General features: G+C 43.2%; 1 protein-coding gene across 2 annotated transcripts in view; it reads left to right on the top strand.

Annotated features, from left to right (window-relative positions):
* Positions 1-21,910, top strand: part of HMCN1 (hemicentin 1) — a 451,483-nt gene that overhangs the window by 272,073 nt on the left and 157,500 nt on the right. For both annotated transcript variants that reach the window (XM_019501224.1, XM_019501215.1), the window contains exons 41-47: positions 1,827-2,002; positions 2,541-2,637; positions 5,657-5,779; positions 6,748-6,909; positions 12,847-13,125; positions 15,244-15,411; positions 20,422-20,535. In XM_019501224.1, coding sequence (XP_019356769.1) covers positions 1,827-2,002; positions 2,541-2,637; positions 5,657-5,779; positions 6,748-6,909; positions 12,847-13,125; positions 15,244-15,411; positions 20,422-20,535 — 1,119 coding nt within the window. The remainder of the gene's footprint in view (positions 1-1,826; positions 2,003-2,540; positions 2,638-5,656; positions 5,780-6,747; positions 6,910-12,846; positions 13,126-15,243; positions 15,412-20,421; positions 20,536-21,910) is intronic.

Here is a 21,910-nt window from a genome sequence, read left to right as displayed (position 1 = left end):
AGGGGACAAACTGAGGAATGAGATAACAAAAGAAACAGTCTTGGAGATTTTGATGGGTCTGAACAAATTCAAGCCAGCAAGATCTGATGAACTTCATTCCAGAGTACTGAAGGAACTGGTAGAGGAGATCTTGGAGCTCTTGGAAATAATGTTTATGAAGTCGTGGGAGATAGGTGAGGTACCAGAGGACTATGAAAGGACTAACATAGTGCCCTCTTTTAAGAAATGCAAAAAGGGGGACCTGGGGAACTAAAGACTGCTTAGCCTCACCTTGATACTAGGGAAATTAGTGGAGCATATTATAAGGAAGTCTGTTTGCAAGCATCTGGATGGAGAAAAGCTGACCAAAAGCAGCCAACATGGATTTACTAAGAACAAATCAAGCCAGACAAACCTGATTTCCTTATTTGACAAAGTAACTACTTGGGTTGATTCTGTGAATGCACTAGATATAGTGTATCTGGACTTCAGCAAGGCTTTTGACAGTCTCACATGATCGTATCATAAATAAATTAGAGAAATGTGGGCTACAGAAAACTACTGTAAGGTGGACAGATAACTTGCTTGATAGCCACAAGCAAAAGGTAGTTATAAATCGATCCATATCAGAATGACAGGAGGTTTCAAGTAGAGTCCCACAGAGATCTGTCCTGAGCCTGCTGCTGGTCAACATGTTTGTTACTGATTTGGATGCTGGAACTGAGAGCTTCTTGAGCAAATTTGCAAATGACACAAAACTGGGAAAGATTGCAAGCAGGTTGTATAGGACAGGAGTACAATTCAGAAAGGTCTTGATTGGAAAGCTGGGATGGAGCTAACAGGATGAAATTCAGTGCTGACAAATGCAAGGTGCTATAGCTCAGGAAGAATAATCATAAATACAAATATAAATGGGTGATACCTGACTGAATGGCAGCATTACAAGAAGAATCTGGGAGTTTGGGTAGATCACAGACTCTGTATGAGTCTGTAATGTGATGTAGCTGCACAAAAGATGAATACAGTTTTGGGATGCATCAACAGAAGCATTAGGTGCAGGACGTGGGAGGTGATAGTACCTCTTTACTCAGTACTGGTTAGACTTCATATTAAGTATTGTGTGCAGTTTTGGACTTTACATTTTAAAAAGGATATGGAGAAGTTAGAGAGGGTTGAGAGGCAGGTGACAGACATGAAGGCAAGTCATACCAGGAGAGGTTGAAAGAAATAGGCATGCTCAGCTTGTGGAAAAGGTGCTTAAGAGGGCACCTGATAGCAGTCTTCAAATATCTAAAAGGCTGCCATAAAGATGAAGGAAAACACCTTTTCTGTCTTGCATCAGAAAGTAGAACACAGACCAGTGACTTGAAGTTGCAGCAAAGTAGGTTTAGATTGGGTATCAGGAAAAGACTTCCTCACTGTTAGAATGGGGAGGCAATGGGATAGATAATAGGCAATGATTTGCAAAGGAGAGTACTTTAACAGTTTGGCTCCAAGTGCTGATTATTTACAACCCAGCCCACACTGCCACTATTGGAGCCAGAGCTATAACCACCATTCCCTCATTGCAGTGCTTCTACTTTCCATCCAGCCACTTCATGGGCAAAACCCCTGATGCTGAAATATCATAGAAGGTGCCCAGCTCTGTGGGTTGGATGAAATGACTCCTATGGGCCTCAGGTTACCAACCCCTGGCCTTGAAGTATTTGGTTTTATGATAGTCTCTTAGAATGGTCCATAACTGCTGTCTTAATTTAATTAGCTGAAGAGTATCAAGTTCTTGGTGTCTCACATGATAAAAAGTCTCTGTAGACCAGAGCTCTCATTGTTTTTATTTGTTGTTTTAGTTCCACCAGACATAACAGGAGAAGAACAGAATGTCTCTGTGCTCATCAGCCAAGCTGTGGAGCTACTTTGCCAAAGCAATGCCATTCCTCCACCCACACTGACATGGCTCAAAGATGGCCGACCTTTGCTGAAGAAACCAGGTCTTAGCATCTCTGAAGATGGAAGTGTGCTAAAGGTAATGTTGAGATGCATGCCTCCTAGCTTGCATATTACTCATGAAGGCACTGTGCTTCCTTCAGACTATAAGCTATGTATGAGGGAACCATCATAGTATTTATCCCACTTAAGCTAATGGGAGTGATGCATGGCTTCTGGGAGCACAGACTTGTGGCTGTGTATGAGAGTATATTGCCCAAGTTAACTTTATTAAAAGTTTTAGTTCGGGGGCGGGCAATTATTTCGGGTGGAGGGCCACTTACTGAGTTTTTGCAAGCCATCGAGGGCCGCATGACAGGCAGCCAAGAGCAGATAGATATTAATTTTCTAAATTTTTTAGGGGCCCTGCGGGTCGGATAGAATGGCCTTGTGGGCCACATTCGACCTACAGGCTGCATTTTGCCCACCTGTGTTTTAGATGGACTAATGTTAAAAACAAACAGTCCCTTCTCCCCCAGAAGAAAACCCAAGCAGACATTAAACCATGGCATTTAATTCATGCAATTAGAAACCTGCTCCTTCAAAGTATAATCAAAAGGTTCCATTTTTGTTCCCAGATTGAAGGAGCACAAGTTCAAGACACAGGACGTTACACGTGTGAAGCTACAAATGTTGCTGGAAAAACAGAAAAGAACTATAATGTCAATGTTTGGGGTAAGACTTGAATGTGCCATCCCAAGCCCAGGACCTAGTTAATATTAATGCTTTTGATTTATGATATTAGAGTTCTTACTTCATTTCTTAAGTTGATAATATGATGCATATAAATGAGCTGTATGTATTCTTTTCAAAAAAAGTTTAAAATGAACACCAAATGGCATAAATAGTACCTTCAAGTAAAGATTAAGAAATACAGCTATGACGTAAAAATAGCAAAAGGTATAGTGTGCCTGTTGGGCTACTTTTTCTAGATAGTTTCTACTTTGCTTCTAAATTATTGCAATCAACCCTTAAGTACTCTAGAAACTCAGATTTGCAAACATTACCTTAGACTGCTAAGTAATCAGTTGATGTGCACCAACATCATTTAGACTACACAAGAGTAAACCTCAAGTTTTGCAAGTTTTGGAAGTAAGAATACAGATAAATGTATTTATTCTGTACAGTTATTAATTCTAAATAAAAATAATAACTGTAGAGATGATTCAGAGTTCACGTGTGAAGCAGAAATGTTGAGTGAAAAGGTATGGTCTTTGTATAGTCGATTTTTGATGTTACAAGTGTTTTAAGCAGTCCGTAATGACTTCAGTCTGCCACTTGACCCAATAATTAACTGATCTGACTTCAGAAAATTTTAATCAATTAATTCTTAATGCAATAATGATTGCTACTTCTTAATATGGAATATAAGAAAGAATAAGAACATCGCACCTGAGTTTATTGCCCCCAAGTGTCACATTTACATAGACAAATGTATTTATTTGCATTTCATGGATCTGCAGCACGTTGAGTTGGGTCAGAGCTGCCCCACCTGGCAGGGGATTCTGGGGGTTAGCCCTTCGAGCCTAAGGCTGATCTGACTTGGGTCAACATGCTGTGGAGGGGTTGACTGGGGCACGAGGGTGCTTCAGTGTGGGGCTAGCCAGCAGGTAGCCCCCCTCACTGAAACACTGTCATGCTCCTGCCAGCCGGGTAAGCATCTACACATTCATTGCTGCACACAAAAAAGCTCTGCTGCAGAGTTTATTAGTTTCCTGTGGCCTAATAAGGCTGCACATGTATATGCCAAGTTGTTTACTATGGAGCTAAATTGGCAACTCCACAGTAAACATCTTGTGGAGTGTAAAATGAGTGGAGTGCAAAATGAGTAGAGTCTTAAATTTAGTTTGGTAAATGCTTATCTAGGAGTCAGGTTACCAAACCTGTTTTATTGTAATAGTGTAAAAGTTCTTTTTAGGTAAAATTCACTTCAATTCACCATGCCAAAATAAGGCTTATATATTAGGTTACACCTCTGTCCTCAGAATACTGGTAGTTGAAATTGGAAGATAGTGGTGGATAGATAGGATGACAAGATTTCCCCCCATTTAACTTGTGGGGAAAAAAACATGGGGAAAGCCCCTCATCTTGGATTTGCATGAGAAGTGGGGAAGGGCAGGCAGCTGCTGCAGCTCTGGAGCCCAGGCCAGAGCTGCTGCCACTGCTGATGGGGCTAGGGCTGGGGCAAGTATGTGCTGTAAGTCCTGGGCCAGACTGGGGCTGGACCCTACCAGAGCAAGGGTAAGTGGTGATGGACGGGGAGGAATGGGAGGGGTCGAAGCTGAAGGGGGGGCAGAGGTGGCAAGGCCGAATTGGGCCAAATCTCTTCCAAATCAAATCAGCACCTAAAGCTTCGCACAGCCTTAGTTTTCAGGTATATAGTACTAGATATGAAAATATTGGGAATAGCATTCATTATCCCAATTAAGCTAATCTGAACATAAGAATGTATGTTTGTTATATGAACATAGAAAATGTTTTAGTGATGGATGCAGTCTATGATGAGAAGATGCCCTGGGCGAGTGGACAAGAAAGATTCTGTTCCCCTTACCTAGCAGGTGCTGGTCATACCATGGGGGACACAGGATCATATCCTGCATCCTGCTTATTTACACTACACTCCCAGTTTTATTAAATCTTCCCATCTTACCTCTCATCTAGCTCCAGTTTCATGACGACCATGCTATTGCAAAAGATCCTTCCAAGATTTGTCCTTTTGTGCACAAAGGCTATTTTAATATCACATTAAACAGAGAGACCAGTGTGATAGCAGCATCAATGGGACAACTGTAACGGAAACTGAAAAGTTGCTTGAAAAAGTCATCTGTGGTTAACTGTTCCGAATGTTCAGAATAGCCTTTGTTTACTAATTAGAAGCAGAAATGGTATTTTGCCACAATATTGAGTTTTAAATAAGGAAATGTGTCCCTCTGATCATTTTTTCAGTATTAGTAAGATTCCAGTTTCAGAAACTGGCAGAATGCAGCCCAGCAGCTAAAGATGATATCTGCCTTACTAACATGAGCTTTCTGGCTTGAAGCAGAATGAACCCAAAGGTTGAAACCAATATAATATTGTAAATAGCTTTGCAGTCACTTCTGCGGAAACTCCTGCATGTACATTCTGCTTAATAAAACGTTAAGAGTCTGAGGTCTAGTGTGTCAGAATGAAATGTTTTCCTATTTTCACATGCATTAAAAATATGTTGGATAAGCCATTCATTAGTAAGCTTACCTTCTCCCATTTCAGTCTGAGGTATTCAGTGGGAGGTATTTTGGTCTGTTTTCAAGCATTTATTGCACTATTTTATTTTAATGAAAACTGCCTCCCCCTTTCTAAGTAAGCCATTGTCCCTTTCTAAGGATTGAACCAAAGTAATCCAAATTATTAAAGATCACAGTGCAGATAGATTGGCCCTCTTTTTTGCAGTTGCTTCTCCTTCACATAACTACAAAAGGTTGCACACTGATGTTAGAGCCATCAACAGGAAATGGTTTTCAATAGTATTGCTTCAGAGTATTGCTTATTCCTTGCCAGCAGGAGAAAGAAAGGTTTGTTCCCTCTGCCCAGAAAAGAAGATTCAGTCACTGTGGTTCCTGTCTGCTTACAGTGGGCCTGGCATGTCCCATAGCTGGCAGATTTAATTCCAGTTAGAAATGTCTGAATTCTTCTAAAAGTGTCTGCATTCTTTCAGTGCCACCACGCATTTATGGTTCAGATGATCTCTCTCAGCTGACAGTAATTGAAGGAAACCTCATCAGTTTGATATGTGAATCTGCTGGTATTCCACCACCAAGCCTTACATGGAAAAAGAATGGTGAGCAGCCATCCTTCCTCGCATTTAGAAAAACAAAACAAAAAACCTGTTATTAATTATGTTCTTGTAGTCTTTTCCCGTTTTTTTCCCCTTCAAGTATTTTGGTTGGCATAGATATAGGTTCTTCAGTGACCTGGAAATTCAGCATTGGCTTATGGTAATGGTAAATATTCACCTTACACAGAATTTCAGTGGGACTTGGATGCTTATTCTTTTGCCCTAGAAAATCCCAGCTTCAATATGCTGCCAACTGAACTTGTACTTAGTTACTGCAATTACCCTTTGCAATTTGCTAAATTTACCTTTACCCAAATCAATATGTAGAGGGCTTTATAAATTATTGTGATACCATATAAACCCTTATGATTTAGTATTGCACAATTGAATGCATTTGCATTTTTACATCTCCCCTTAATCGGTTATCCTTTTTAGAGACAGGACACTAGCCAAGACAGGACCACCAAACTGTTTGAGTATGTTGATTCTTATGTTCTTAATCAGTCCAATGTATTTCCAGTCTGTTTCAGCTATTTATCTATGCAGGTACTTTGTAGGGTGCAGTTTGATGTGTTTTCTGAATGTCTGAATATAACTGAATGTTGTAGGAACGATATGAACAGAAACTGTTTTACTACTTAGACTTTTCAGAAAAAAATGAATTGCAGCAAGTCCTTATTATAATGCCTTGTCTTAGAGATGCTGATATATAATAAGATCTAAATACAGTAAATACAGAATATCTAGTTAAGCTCCAAATTTTCACAGTTGGAGGCCTAAAATTAAAGCATTTCAATATCTAGAAACCTATTTAGAAAGTGCACTTATTTGCAAAGGTGCTGTGCAATGGTACCCTTTACTTTTCAGCACCTTTGAAAAGTAGTACACTTGAATTTACTTGCCATTGCCACTGCTTTTGCCATGGATCATTGCAGTGCACTATGTTGTATCTAAAAGAATGTCTCTTGCAGGTTCTCCTCTGTTGGCTGATTCCACAGAACGAATCAGGGTGTTGTCTGGAGGCAGACAGCTGCAGATATCAATTGCTGAAAAGTCTGATGCTGCATTTTACACATGTACAGCCTCAAACATAGCTGGAAACACAGAAAAAAGATACAATCTGCAAGTTTATGGTAGGTCATTATGTGATATTCTCTTGTATTTGACACATCCTCTCATAATAGGCATGACTTGCATTGGCAGGCAAGAGAGTGGGGCAGGGTGATGAGTGCTAGAAACCTGGAGGTGGGGAGGGGAGGTTTGAATTGCTGCTATAACATGGGCTGCCCACATACTGGCTGCTGCTGCTGCCAACACATGCTGTCCCAGGGCTGTCATTCCAGTGCTCCTTCTAAATCAGCATCAAGATTGGTGCCCTGCTTACTGACAGCTAGTTACACTGCTAGGATCAGAATCATAGAATCAAAGGGCTAGAAGGGACCCTTAAGGATAATCGGGTCCAGACCCCTGCATGAGCAGGAAAGACAGCTGGGGTCAGACGACCCCAGCCAGGTGACCGTCCAGTCTTCTCTTGAAGATCTCTAGGGTAGATGACTGCACCACCTCTGGGGGCAGCTTGTTCCATAGTCTGGACATCCTAGTTTTAAAGACGTTTTTCCTAATGTTCAGCCTGAAACTATCTTCTGGAAGTTTGTGGCCGTTGTTTCTAGTTTTCCCCCAGGGCGCCCTGGTGAACAGTTGTTCACCGAGCCCCTGATGTACGCTTCTGATATAGCGGCAATCGAGTCCCCTCTCAGCCGCCTTTTCTTTAGGCTGAAGGGTCTGAGATCCCTCAGCCTCTCCTCGAGCTTTAGCACATCCTTGTTGAAGTGCGGCACCCAGAACTAGACACAGTACTCCAGCTGTGGCCGCACAAATGTTTAGTAAAGCGGGAGAATCACTTCTTTGGATTTACTGGAGATGCATTGATTGATGAATACCAGAGTTTTATTGGGCCCTAACGGCTGCTGAGTTGCATTGCAGGCTCATATTCATGCTGGGGTCTATTGTTACCCCCAGATCCTTTTCATTTGTAGTGCTGGTCAGGTTAGCAATGCCCAGCCTGTAGGTGTGCTGGGGGTTCTTCCTTCTCAAATGCAGCACTTTGCATTTCTCTACTTTGAACCTCATCTGGTTCCTTTCTGTCCAACATGCCAGCCTGTCTATGTCTGCTTGTATCTGAAGCCTATCTGCGGGTGTGTCTGCACAACCCCATATCTTGGTGTCATCCATGAACTTGCCCAATGGGCTTTTCACCCCCTCATCCAGGTCATTGATGAAGATATTGAAAAGCAGTGGGTCAAGTACCGACCCCTGGGGTATGCTGCTGCCCACATTTCGCCAGGATGACACTGATCAATTCATTTGGATTCTGTGTCCTGCCCTGCAACCAGTTTTGCTCCCACTTGACAGTCCTGAAGTTGAGCCTGATATCTTCTAGTTTTCTGATCAGTACCTTGTGGGATACCAGGTCAAAGGTTTTCTGGAAATCGAGGTATATGATGTCAACCGCTTTTCTCTTGTCCAGGTGATGAGTCACCTGGTCATAGAAAGAAATGAGGTTGGTCAGACAAGACCTGCCCATGATGAAGCTGTCATTCAGTATCATGCTTTCTGCAAGTTTGTCACATATAGCCTCTTTGATGAATGTTTCTAGGATTTTCCCTTGAATAGAAGTTAAGCTAATTGGCCTGTAGTTTCCCGGGTCTTCATGCTTCCTCTTCTTTAAGATGGGCACAACATTGGCCTTCTTCCAGTCCTCTGGGATTTCTCCAGAGGCCCGTGATTTTTGAAAGACCTTTGCCAGGGGCTCTGTGATTACTTTGGCCAACTCTTGCAGCACTCTTGGGTGCAGTTCATTTGGTCCTGCTGATATATATACATCTAGTTTATTTAATTGATCGTACACCAGTTCTATGGCAATGGTGGGAACGGTGTCAATCCCACCCTGCTTGTTCTGTGCCCTACCTGGCATGCTGTTCTCCTTGGTCTTGTGAGGACTGAGGCAAAGTAGTCATTTAGGAGTTCCATTTTTTCCTAAGTGGTAGTGACCAGGTATCCTGAGGCACTGAGCAGCGGCCTCACAACTCCCATTAGTTTTCCTTTAATTCCTTATGTAGCTAAAGAAGGACTTCTTGTTGTGCTTGATTCTTGTAGCTAGGTATAGTTTGGTTTCTGCCTTAGCTTGCCTAATCGGTTTTCTGCAAGTGTGGGCCATTGTCAAGTAGTCTTCATTACAGGCTGTCCCAAGCTTCTATTGCTTGTGCGCCTCTTTCTTTTTCTGTAGGAGGGCTGCAACTTTCCTACTTAGCCAAGAGGCTTTCTTACCCTTCTGCTATTTTTTCTCCATAAAGAAATGGATTTTCTCTGAGCCTTAAGGACAGTATCCTTAAGGAATGACCAATCTTCTCATGCTCCCTTTACCTGTGGTCCTTGGTCTCTCAGTGCATTCTCTACTAGTGACCTGAGCTTATTAAAATTTGCATTTTTAAAGTCTAAGACTTTGAGCTTGGTATCTGTTTTGTCAGCCTTGCGGTGATAGTGATTTCATGGTCACTATCGCCTAGGCTGCCCTCTATGTTTAAGTTGGTCACCAGGTCATCCCCTTTGGCCAGGACCAGGTCAAGAACAGCATTGCCTCTAGTTGGCCTGTGCACCTCCTGAGTCAAAAAAAGCTCTTTGGTACTAGTCAGCAAGGACTGTGATCGATCCAAGCTGGCCGAGCACTCCTCTCAGGAGATGTCTGGGTAGTTGAAGCCACCCATGACAACCATGTCCTGTGCACACGTGGCCTTCATTAGTTCATGGGTGAATGCTAAATCAAGTTCCTCCCCTTGGTTAGGCGGCCTGTAGTATACACCTACAGTCAGGTCTCTCTTGCCACACCTCCCCCAGAGCTTGACCCAGAGGGTTTCAAGCTGTTTTTCTCTGGGGCCAACATCAGCCTGTAGGGAGGTGTACTGCTCCTTCACATAAAAGGCAACACCCCCACCTCTCTTCCCTACCCGATCCCTTCTGTGAAAGACGTAGCCCTTTATGGCTATGCTCCAGTCGAGAGGAGTCCCACCAGGTCTCCATTGCCCTAGTAGATTGTAGTCCCCAGTAGAAAGCAGGAGGACTAGTTCCTCCTGCTTGTTCCCCATGCTTCTGGCATTGGTGTACAGGCACCTAAGTCCTTCTGCTGAGGTCACTGGCCACCTGTTGCATTGAAGGGGAGCTGTTTTCTCAGCTCCTGTAAGAATGGCCTGCTTGGTTTCATTGTCAGTGGAGCTTTCCTATATATTGGTCCCCGGGTAGGCTCCAGTTAGTTTTTCCCCATCCCCCTGTGATATTAGTTTAAAGCCCTATTTAAGAGATCGGCCATCCTGGCTGAGAAAAGGAACTCACCTTTCCGTGTGAGGTGGATGCCTTCTCTCCCCAGGAGTCCTCTGTCCTTTAAGTGGGCGCCATGGTCATAGCAGCCGAAGCCTTCTTGGTGGCACCACCGTTGGACATGCTGGTTCACCTCACCAATGCATTCTTGCCTCTTTGGACCGTGGCCTGCAACAGGGAGCACAGAGGTAAAAACTACCTGAGCCCCTGATCTTTTAAGCCCAGCTCCCAGAGCCTTGTAGTCACTCATGATGTGGTCTGGATTGCTCCTGGCCGTGTTATTTCTTCCCACATGAATACGGATCATGGGGTAGTAATCTGTGGGCTGGACAAGCCTGGGGATCCTCTCTGTGACGTCACGGATCCATGGCTCAGGGTGACAGCAGACCTCCTGTGCTGTGGGATCCAGGTGGCAGATGTCTCCCTCTGTTCCTCTCTTCAGGGAGTCGCCTACTACGATTACCTGACGTCTTCTCTGGTTGTTCTGTTACCTCACAGCCTGCCTGGTGGTGGTTGTGGGTGTGGCCTCCATTGCTGCACTCTCCATTGCTGCACTCACTCCCAATGATGGCAGGGCCCCAAATCGGTTCCCCAGCTACACTGGAGGAGTTGTTCCAGCAATGTGGGGTCTAATTTTGCATTGTCTAGAATTAGAGGTGACTGTCTTCCACCTGTCTGTGTCAGGTTCCTCTTGTGTTGCCATCCTGCCATTTGAGCGCCCTGGGCCTCTGAGGACCCACCAGGCAACCCCTGCAGGCCAGGGGCCTGGGTGCTGCTGACCCACCCAAAGGCTTCATCTGGGTGGAGGCCTCAGAGGAGCCTTGGGTAGGAGGCAGCATCAGGACAAGGTCCCTGGCTGCACTCCAAGTCACCACCTCCATTAACACTCCCTCACATGCACTCACCTAAGGACTCTGTCTGAAGCTGCTGACTCCAACGCGTGGAGTCTCAGGCCCCTCCTGCTCTCCCCCATGTGTGAACTCCTGCACAAACTCTGGTGTGCCCCTAAGGAGTGTGCCTGTTTACAGGGCCTATTCACGAAGCTCGGGAGTGCGGCTCCCATCTGGTGCAGCTAAATAGGGGCGGGAAGGGAGGAAAACCCCTTCCTGATTCCCTACAGCTGGCCCGGCTAACCTGGCTCCTCCTCCGTCTTCCCCCCTGCCCTGCCTGGCTTACCTTGATTCAGCTGTTGGCTCCTTGCTCACTGCTCTTGCCTGGTGTGGTTGGGGGGAGCTGAGGGCTCACATGTGCTGAGACACACGTGCCTTTTTTGGCATCCAAGCCTGACTGGCAGGGATTTGAATCTATTCCCTATATAATGTATTGATCAGAAAACACAATGACATTATGATGATATCTAATTGTGTCAGACTGAGCACTCCCTCCTGGCTCAGTCAAAACAAGGTTTTATTTGTGGGATCATGAGACAGACCATCAGACTTGGTAAAAACCTGCACACCATGAGGATCCTGATTGAAAATTTCCTTGTAATAATATGCAGGTTACCCTCGCAGTCAGTTCAGCTAACAGACTGAAGAGGCAACTGATGAGTTGTGTCTGTTTTAGAATGTGATAGAAGCAAAAATGACTTTCATTTTGAGGCAAGGTGAAAATTACTTTCTGCTTGGATAACATGATGTTATAGGCTGTTTTTTGTCAGATAAAGGAAAGGCATCTGAATAACCATATGCTAGTTTTTTAAAAAATCTGGCAGACATATGGTACCTTTTATCATGGAAAACCCCTAAATATCTCAACAAGCACACACCTTCATAGAGGAGTTTCCCATCCTTGTGCAGATGTAAGGATCACTTCTAACAGAGAAATGTATCTCTCTCCAAGGAGAAACCTAACAGCGTGCAGCAACCCCACATAACTATTTCTGATAGGACCTAAGTACAAATGAGTGAGCTATTTGACATTCCTCTGTGAATGTTCAGTCCTCAGAACATACAGAACAGCTTGGCTACATTAATATTCTTGTTGTTACTCTTTTTGAGCAAAGTCCTATTGATTGCATGTGGCCAGGAACTTCTTACCTCTTAATTTCAGCAGCAAAGTGGCTCCTATCATCAAGCTTTGCTGCTGACTGGTGGTGGTAAAAACTCAGAATTCCTAGCTCACAGGTAATATGTTTCCTAATTAGGAATGGGAGCAAATAGTTAAAAAATGTTCTCCAAGGGGAAAAAAAATCCACTTTGGAATGCTGACATTTTTATTTTGGATTTTTGTTTCATTTTTAAAACATTTATTACTTCATGCTATGTTATTATTCAGAACTAGAACTAAAAATGAAAAAAGTAATATAAAAATAATGAACCTCATAATAAAAAATTATGGAATACATTTCTGGAATTTTCCAAATTCTTATTTTTTTTTTCCATTGGAAAATTTGATGTCAACAGATTTTTCAAATTGCTTTAATTTTTTACTGGTTTCAAAGCTAGTATTTTCCACTGGAAAGAATGCTTATATATATATTTTTCAATTGGCTGCAGTACTTACTTAGAAAAGAAGAGTGCAATTAGCTGAATTGCCATGACTACTTCTTGCAGCACTGAGGTATTTCCTGGTGGTCTTCTCTTCAAATACTGATCTGGCTGAAATTTACTTTATTTTTACATGTAAGAATCATTGTTTGTTCTGAAACTCCACTTCTGATATTAAAAGTCTACATTTTGTTTCCTTTTCTTTTATAGTTCGCCCAACAATATTAAATAGTGGAAGCCACCCGTTGAGAGTTGTTGTCATTCGAGGAAATGATATTTCATTGGAATGCAAGGTACAGGGTATCCCACGGCCAGCAATAAGCTGGATGAAGGATGGCCGTCCCCTTGTAAATGGTAGGGGAGTAGAAATACTCACTGATGGACATCTTCATCTGAAGAATGCCCAGGTGTCAGACACTGGCCGCTATGTGTGTGTTGCTGTGAATGTGGCAGGATTGACTGACAAGAAATACGATTTGAACGTTCATGGTAAGTAGGGAAGATAAATGGGGTGAGCAAAATAGCTATAAATATATAATGTCACATTTACATGGGGATAGTCAAGAAACACCTGTCACTTTTGATTTCTTTAGATGTTCCAGTTATGCCTGTTGCATGTTCTGTATTTGTTTGTTATGTTGATAAAACACAAGTTTATTATAAAAGATCATATAACTTCTAAATATTTTTGTCTTAATCATTGACCTCCTAAAATTATATCTACTCCCAAACTTTTTCCATCTCAGCCTTGGCACACAGACTCCTAAGGAAAACAGTAGGAAAATAAGGAATATCTCCTGGTGTATCCTAGAGGACACAGTATCTGGTGCTCTGACGGTCTGGGCTTGGAAATAAGTCTCAGGGTCTAATGTAGAATTCCCTGGTGCTAAAGGAAGTTGGCTAGGGAACATGAAAGAATTGCAGCTGCCATAGTATTTCATTCTTTTTAAGTGTGTTATCAGCAGGCTGCCTCACTCTGCAGTTGCTGAGTTATGAGACCAATTTGAAGATGTAGCTCTGAATAAAATATATTTCAATAATTAGCTTTGATGATAAACATTATAGTGTGAATCTGGATTCAGAAGAAAAGCTCGGGCATATTATTTTAAACATCTTATCACACTATGGACAAAATGGAGCACAAAATTTTGTGAACTTCTTTACCCATTAGGGCAGGGGCGGGCAAAATGTGGCCTGCGGGCCAGATGCGGCCCACCAGGCCTTTCTAGCTGACCTGTGGGGCCCCTAAAAAATTTAGAAAATTAATATTTATCTGCCCCCGGCTGCCTGTCATGCAGCCCTTGATGGCTTGCTAAAACTCAATAAGCGGCCCTCCACCCAAAATAATTGCCTGCCCTTGCATTAGGGGCTGGTCAGTCTATCTCCAGTTCTGAAATCTTCCTATGAAATGAGAAGGGTGAACAACTAAAGCAGCTGCAGAGAGAGATGTGAGAGAATTAAGATGAAACAGAGAAGAGAATGTGTACAGTTCTGTAACTGTTGAAACAGTGGCCGAAATATGCTGGGGTTCTTCATAGCGCAAAGCCCTTGTTGTAGTAGATTTTCTTCTTGCATTTCCCTTGCTTTATTATAACACTTGAAATATATCAAAGGGATGATTGTAAACCTTTTAATCTGGCCAGAGACTGAAGGACTCAGATCCATTCCTGACCCCCAACTTCCTGCATGAAAGTGTGATATGTAGAACCAGTTCCAAAGCTATTTATGTGACTAAAAAGGGGGATAGAATCATCCATTTGCATTTTCCCTTAGAAAAAAACCCACAGTGGGTACATCTACACATGAGCTTTACTGCAATTATCTAATTAGCTCTGTAGTAAAGTGTCACTATATATGCACTGGTATTAAGGCACAATGAATTAATTCCACTGTAAAATAGTACTGTCAGTACTCATCTTACAGTGGAGTAATTAAGTGTAATGAAACACACATGTAGACAGTAACAGGGGCTGGCTGGGGCACTGGGGTGTCAAAGTGCTGGGGCTGCCTGCCACCTAGGCACATGGCTCCGCAGGTTCTGAACCCTTATGCCCCAGCCAACCCCTTTGCCACCCAACGTTGTGACCCAGAGCCCAGGGCTGATCCCATGTACCTCCTGCTGTGTACTGGCTTAAAGTGCTGTGGTTCTGAGTGCACATGTAGATGCTGTACTCAGGAACAGTTAACTCCAGTGAGAACAGCTCCAGAGTTTATTGCATTGCATTGATTTCACATGTCGATGCACCTGGTGTTTTGGCTATGTTCGACAGCATTCCTGAATTTCTTCAGTTGTGTGGGGAGTTCACAATCAATACAGAATGGACAGAGGACTGATAGTAACAATTATGAGGTGCTTATACCTTCTGCCTCTGTAATATATGTTTGATTAATACAACTGAAGAGTTTAAATACTGATAAATTGTTAACAGGTAACTGAGATGGAAAAATCAAATTTGCTTGGCATTGGTGTTGTTCCTTACCAATTAGTGATGTTTTAAATGCAGTGAATTTAATTTTTAGCTTACAAAATGTGATATATCCTTTCCAGAACTAAGTTATTTTTGATCAGTGTTGTCAGATGTGGTATTTTTCCCTCTTGCTTTTTAGTGCCTCCAAATATTGTGGGTGATCTGGAGGTGCCTGAAAACATCAGCATTGTGGAGAAAAACCCTGTTACTCTGATTTGTGAAGCTTCAGGAATTCCCCTTCCATCTATAACATGGCTCAAGAATGGTTGGCCTATCACCATGAACAGCTCTCTGAGAATTCTGTCAGGTACAGGGAATTTAGAAACAGATGTTGGTTTAAAAAGGTCCTATTAGTATGTGATAGTATTGAAGTGATGTTGTAACCACAGTAGTCCAGGAAATACGTGAAGGGCAAAGATTTTTGGGTGTTGAGATCTTTTATTGGACGAACTATATAGGGGGGAGAAATCTTTAAAAACTTTTCAGGTACCTTTATCAGGGTACCCTTATACTCAGGCAGGGAAATCAAAGAATCCAAGAAAATTTGGGTTGGAAAGGACCTCAGGAGGTCATCTAGTCCAACCCCCTGCTCAAAGCAGGGCCATCCCTAACTAGATCATCCCAGCCAGGGCTTTGTCTAACTGGATCTTAAGAACCTCCAAGGATGGAGATTTTACAACCTCTCTTGGCAACCTGTTCCAGTGCTTTACTACTCTCCCAGTGAGAGAGTTTTCCCTAGTATCTAACCTAAACTTATCTTGCTGCAACTTGAGACCATTGATCCTTGTTCTGTCATCTGCCACCACTGAGAGCAGTCTAGCTCCAGCCTCTTTGGAACCACTCTTCAGGTAGTTGAAAGTGGCTATTAAATCCCCTCTGTCTTCTCTTCTCCAGCCTAAATAAACCCAGTTCCCTTAGCCTTTCCTCATAAGTCATGTTCCCCAGCCTCCTAGCCATTTTTGTTGCACTCCACTGGACTGTCCAATTTGTCCACATCATTTCTGTAGTGGAGCCCAAAACTGGACGCAGTAATCTGGATGTGGCTTCACCAGTGCTGAATAGAGGAGAATAAACACTTCCCTTGATCTGCTGACAGAATTCCTAGTAATTCAGCCCAGTATGCTGCTAGTTTTCTTCACAAAAATGATGCACAGTTGGCTCATATTCAGCCTATTGTTCACTGTAACTCCCAGGTCCTTTTCTGTGGAGCTGCTGCTTAGCCAGTTGGCTTTCTCCAGCCTGTGCTTGTGATTGTTAGCTCCCAAAAAGGCAGGACTTTGCACTTGTCCTTATTGTCCCTCATGAGATTTCTTTTGGTCCAATCCTCCAATTTGTCTAGGTCTTTCTGAATCCTAACCCTTCCTTCCAGTGTATTTACTACTCCCCCATCTTGGGGTCATCAGCAAACCTGCTGAGGGTGCACTCCCTCCCATCTTCCAGGTTGTTGGTAAAGATATTGAACAAAATCAGCTCTAGGGCTGACCCCTGGGGCACTCCACTTGATACTGGCTGGTGACTAGACATTGAGCCATTGATTACTACCCTTTGAGCCCAATGATCCAGCCAGTTTTCTAGTCACTTTATGGTCCACTCATCCAATCCATACTTCCGTAGCTTGCTTGCAAGAGTGTTGTGTGGTACTGTATCAAAAGCCTTGCTAAACTCAAGGGATATCATGTCCATTGCTCTCCCCACATTCACAAAGCCATTCATCTCATCATAGAAGGCAATCAGGTTGGTCAGGTGTGACTTGCCCCTGATGAATTCATGCTGACTGTTTCTAATCACCTTCTTCTCCTCCAAGTGCTTAGAAATAGATTCTTTGAGGACCTGCTCCATGATTTCTCCAGGGACTGAGGTGAGGCTGACCAGTCTGTTGTTCCCTGGATCCACTTTCTTCCTTCTCTTAAAGATGGGAATTATATTTGCCCTTTTCCATTCATTCTCTCCTGTTTGTTACAAGTTTTCAAAGATAATGACCAGTGGCTCCGCAGTCACATCTGTCATTTCCCTCAGCACCCTCGGGTGCGTTGTATCCAACCCCATGGACAGTCAAACTTCATGACTCTGTAGCCATTATCCAGTTTGATTGGCCAGTCATCAGAGTGACAGCTATGGGAGCAGTTGTCTTCTAATTTTAATCCACTTCAGGCACCTTACACTTTCTAATGGGGTGCCTAATGGGATGTCTAAAGTAAAAGGACTATTGTACACATTCCTGAAAGCCACATTTTCCCAATACCATGGAGAAGGTAGAGAGAGCAGGCCCTTGCAGAACTGTCCATTTCAATACTGCTCTCTGTATTGTAGCTCTTTGATAACTTACCTAATTGACTCATCTGCTTTCAAGCTAACAATAGGAATGTATAGAGCGCCAATAAAAAACACATTGAAGTCTGTGGGAGTCTTTGCATTGATTTCAGCTGCTTTGATGCCAGGCCCTGTAGCAAGGTGGCATCAGACCTTGGTTGGGATAAGCTGACAAAAAATTAGGATGTTTCTCTCATTTTTGATCTCCAATGTTAGACTCCTGGGAACAGATTTTTGTGATATTTCTAGTGCTGCTGCTGACATACCAGTCAAAGACAGTCCCTCTCAGGGTATTGTAGCCCTCCTGTTCTCAATCTTGCTGAAAACTTGGAAAGTCTGAAGAATATGAACATGCAAAAATAATGGAAAGCAAAAATGTAACCAAATTGTTTTCAAATCCACCAAGATTCATTTTTAGTTTGGATTTGAAGATTTGGGGGTGGGGAATTTTAAAATTTATTTGAAGTAGTTAACTTTTACAGAAAAAACGAGTCCTATTTGCAGTTTTCTACTCATTCTTATGCATAGCATGTAGGAAGAGGGGTTGGGCATCTGGTTATTATCTAGTAATAATTCACTTTTTATGCTGACACTGGCATTCCTTTGAATAAGATCAGTTTGAACAGCCTCTCCTGGGCCAATTGTTTCCATTCTTTTAAATGACAGAGGGAGCATCTGCATGTGCACCAATACCGCACAGGATTAAATTTTCTACCTGCATAGTTTCATAGTTTCTAGGGTCAGAAGGGACCTGAGTAGATCATCTAGTCCGACCCCCTGCCATGGCAGGAAAGAGTACTGGGGTCAAATGACCCCAGCAAGGTGTACAGCTAGCCTCCTCTTAAAGACCCCCAGGGTAGGAGCCAGCACCACTTCTCTTGGAAGTTGGTTCCAGATCCTAGCCGCCCTGACCGTGAAGTAGCGCCTCCTGATATCTAGCCTAAATCTACCCTCTGCCAGCTTGTGACTGTTATTCCTGGTCACTCCTGGTAGTGCTCAGGAGAACAGGGACTTCCCCAGTGCCTGCTGATCCCCCCTTACTACTTTGTAACAGGCCACTAGATCCCCCCTCAGCCTTCTCTTGTGGAGGCTGAACATGATGTAGGCAGCAAATTTACTCCCAAGTAGTTACTGTGCAGGAAAGCCATGTGTAGATGCTTTACTGTGCAATAATAATGGGTGTGTAAGGAAACGTAAGGCAACATCACAATAGTTTCCTTAACACTATGTGGGCTGAACTAGATGAAGCTGAGCCCACGGGGAAGTGTGCTGTTGCCAGGTGCCATGGTGCATGCTGCTGCAGATGCTGGAGCAACAGTTCTGGCAGCAAGGAAAGGCACTCCCACAACTGCCTGCCGGGGAAAGGGGTAGCACAGTGTGGGCAGGACTAGGGTTGCGTCATCTGTCCGGAGCACCCGGCACTGCTTTCCCTGTCCTATGGAGGAAGCTGCTCTTGTCGGCTCAGCCTGGGCAGGGTTGGGGCTATGTCTGCTCCCAGCTACCAGTGCTGGTTTCCCTGCAACACCAGGGAAGCATTGGGCTTCCCTGCTTCCAGGACACTGCTGATGGGAAAAGCTGGGTGCAGCGTAAGCTGGGACTGAGCCACATGGAGCCCCCAGCAGCATAACATGTTACTGTGCAGTAAATGCACATGTAATCACATCCAGATACACCCACACTGATGTCATCACCTCCGTAGTGCTTAGTCACTATGGGACAGGGAGGGATGATTCATGGAAAGTCCCAAATTATCCCTGAAAGCTTGAGGGGAGCATGTAAGACTTGCATGTCTTGTTTCTAGGCATACTTTATACCCTTTTTATACCCTCAAAGGAGTGGGAGTAGAAACCTGCCCATTCACCGCTATAATGGGCAGTTTTCCTGGGTAGTTAAATGGGTAAACAGGAAATGTGAGATTTTGCTTTGGTTTGTAAAGCTATGGGGGAAAGAATATTTAATTATTGCTCTCAAGTGTTTCAGCTTTTGTCTCTGCCAAAGCAGTACTTCAGTTCTGTAGATCAAAACCATGCTTATTATGGCATGTGACAAAGTACACTCTCATCATTGGCCATCACAACTTCCACTCACTCTGAGCCTGTTTTGATACCGTTCCTTTAGAAAACAAGAAAAATTCCATCCTGTCACATCTGCCCTTATTGTTCACAATGTATTAAAACAGGTAATAGTTTTTAATATGTAACAAAGTTATAAATAAAATAACTTTTTTAGAACATGGACAGATCTACACAGCAATTCCTTGCTTCAAATCTCTTGACCAGAATTATTAGTCATCAGGATATATTCCATTACCGAGACACTGCATGCAAGTTTGGAAGAGCTCTTTCTTGTTGGCTGAAATAAAAACTTGTTATTCAGATTTAGTGAGAGCTACTGCTAATGTGAGAATTGCCAGTAAGAAAATGGGAGACGTTCTGAACACTGTAGGCATGCATCTTTGTATTCATACTCCTTTTCCCTTTAAATTCCAGTTGATATTTCCATTTTCTGCTTTTCCCTCCCAAGCAAAAGGAATGGGTCTTTTGGCAGAGAAATGCATAGAGAAGCAAGGGGATTGTATGCCTTGTAGTCAATAATACCACTACTGTGTTTATTGCTTCTCTTCCCCTGAAACTAACATCTCTGACACGCTCCATAAAGCTTGCCTGGCAACTGATCAACCATAATTGTTGTAAATTATTGCAGTGACATCTGATTATTATTTTCCTATTCTTGTTACTGGCAACACTAGCAATTAATATTAAAACTGAAAAAAGGTATTTTTTCTCTTTGTATATGGTGATATAGATGACCAATCCTGTTGACTTTAGGGTAAGAGGCACATGATCAAAGTTAAGATCAGACTAGGATTGAGACTGAAGTCCATAGTTAGATTTTCCTGTTATTTATGAGAGTTTTTATCTAGCAGCTAGAGAGAAAAAGTAAGCATGGAAAATGTGAAAATAAATTTTAATTTTGACAATTATACCTTCTTGTTTTTTCTCTTCAGGTGGTAGGTCTCTGCGTTTGACTCAGAGTAAAGTGGAAGATGCTGGTCAATATACCTGTGTTGTAACTAATGCTGCAGGAGAAAAGAGGAAGCATTTTGACCTTTCAGTTATAGGTAATTACATTTGTCAAAAATAGGAAAAATGTATCATGTTTCACATGCAGTTTTAAAAGAGTCTTTGGAAAAGTAGTTCCTCTTAAAAAAATTAAAGTACAAAAAACCCCATCTAATTAGATTAACTTTGTTGTGTCTGAAGGTTTTTTTATAATAAAAGTCACATCTAGTTTGAGACAATAAATAGCTGCTTATTTTTCACTCCATAAAGAAAATTATAGCATATGATAATTACTTAATTGTGACTTATCATATGACTTATCATTTTAAAAAGTTCATAGAGATTAGGGCTGGGAAGGGACCTCAAAGATCATCAAGTCCAGCCCCTCGCCTCAGGGGCAGGAAGTCAGCTAGGGTCAAAGGATCCCAGCAAGATAAGCGTCCAAATGTTTCTGGAATGAGTCCAGAGTAGATGCCTGCACCACTTCTGGAGGGAGTCTATTCCAGGTCTTGGGGACTTGGACAGTAAAGAAATTTTTTCTTATGCCCAGCCTAAAACGGTCTTGGAGGAATTTATGACTGTTGATCCTTGTTTTTCCTTGGGGCGTTCTCCCAGGTTCTGATGCACACCCCTTATGTACTTAAAAGCAGCCACCAGGTCTTTTCCAGGCTGAAGAGTCCCATGGCTCTCAACCTCTCTTCATAAGACCTATTCTCTTGCCCTCTGATCATGCACGTGGCTCTCCTCTGGACCCTCTCAAGCTTCTTGACATCCTTCTTGAATTGTGGAGTCCAGAATTGGATGCAGTACTCCAGTTGCAGCCTCACTGAGACTGAGTATAGTGGCAGTTTCATAGTAGTTTGGGGTCAGAAGGGACCTGAACAGATTATCTAGTCTAACCCCCCGCCACTGGCCAGAACACGTGCTGGGATCACACGACTCCAGACAGGTGTTCGTCCAACCTCCTTTTGAATTTACCCAAGGTAGGATTGAGGTCCTCCTCCCTAGGAAGTTGGTTCCAGATCCTAGCCACCCTAACAGTGAAATAGTGCCTCCTAATCTCTAACCTGAACCTATTCTCCAGCAGCTTCTGGCCATTGTTCCTCATCACCCCAGGTGCTGCTGTGGGGAATAGGGCCCTTCCTATTTGTTGCTGATTTCTCCTAATGAGTTTGTAGGCAGCCACCAAATCCCCCCTCGGCCTCCACTTGCTGAGGTTGAACAGATTCAGGTCCCTCAGCCTCTCCTCATAGGGCCTGCCCTGTTGCCCTCCAACCAAGTGGGTGGCCCTCCTCTGAACCCTCTCAAGGCAGACCACATCCTTCTTAAAGTGTGGTGCCCAGAACTGGACGCAGTACTCCAATTGTGGCCTGACCAATGTTGTGTAGAGGGGGAGTATCACCTCTCTGGACCGGCTTGAGATGCATCATTGGA

The sequence above is a fragment of the Gavialis gangeticus genome, unplaced genomic scaffold (genome assembly GCF_001723915.1).
Source record: "Gavialis gangeticus isolate Ggan-Ray unplaced genomic scaffold, GavGan_comp1, whole genome shotgun sequence".
In the NCBI taxonomy this organism is placed as follows: Eukaryota; Metazoa; Chordata; order Crocodylia; family Gavialidae; genus Gavialis; species Gavialis gangeticus.
This window is presented reverse-complemented; position numbering and strand designations above follow the sequence as displayed.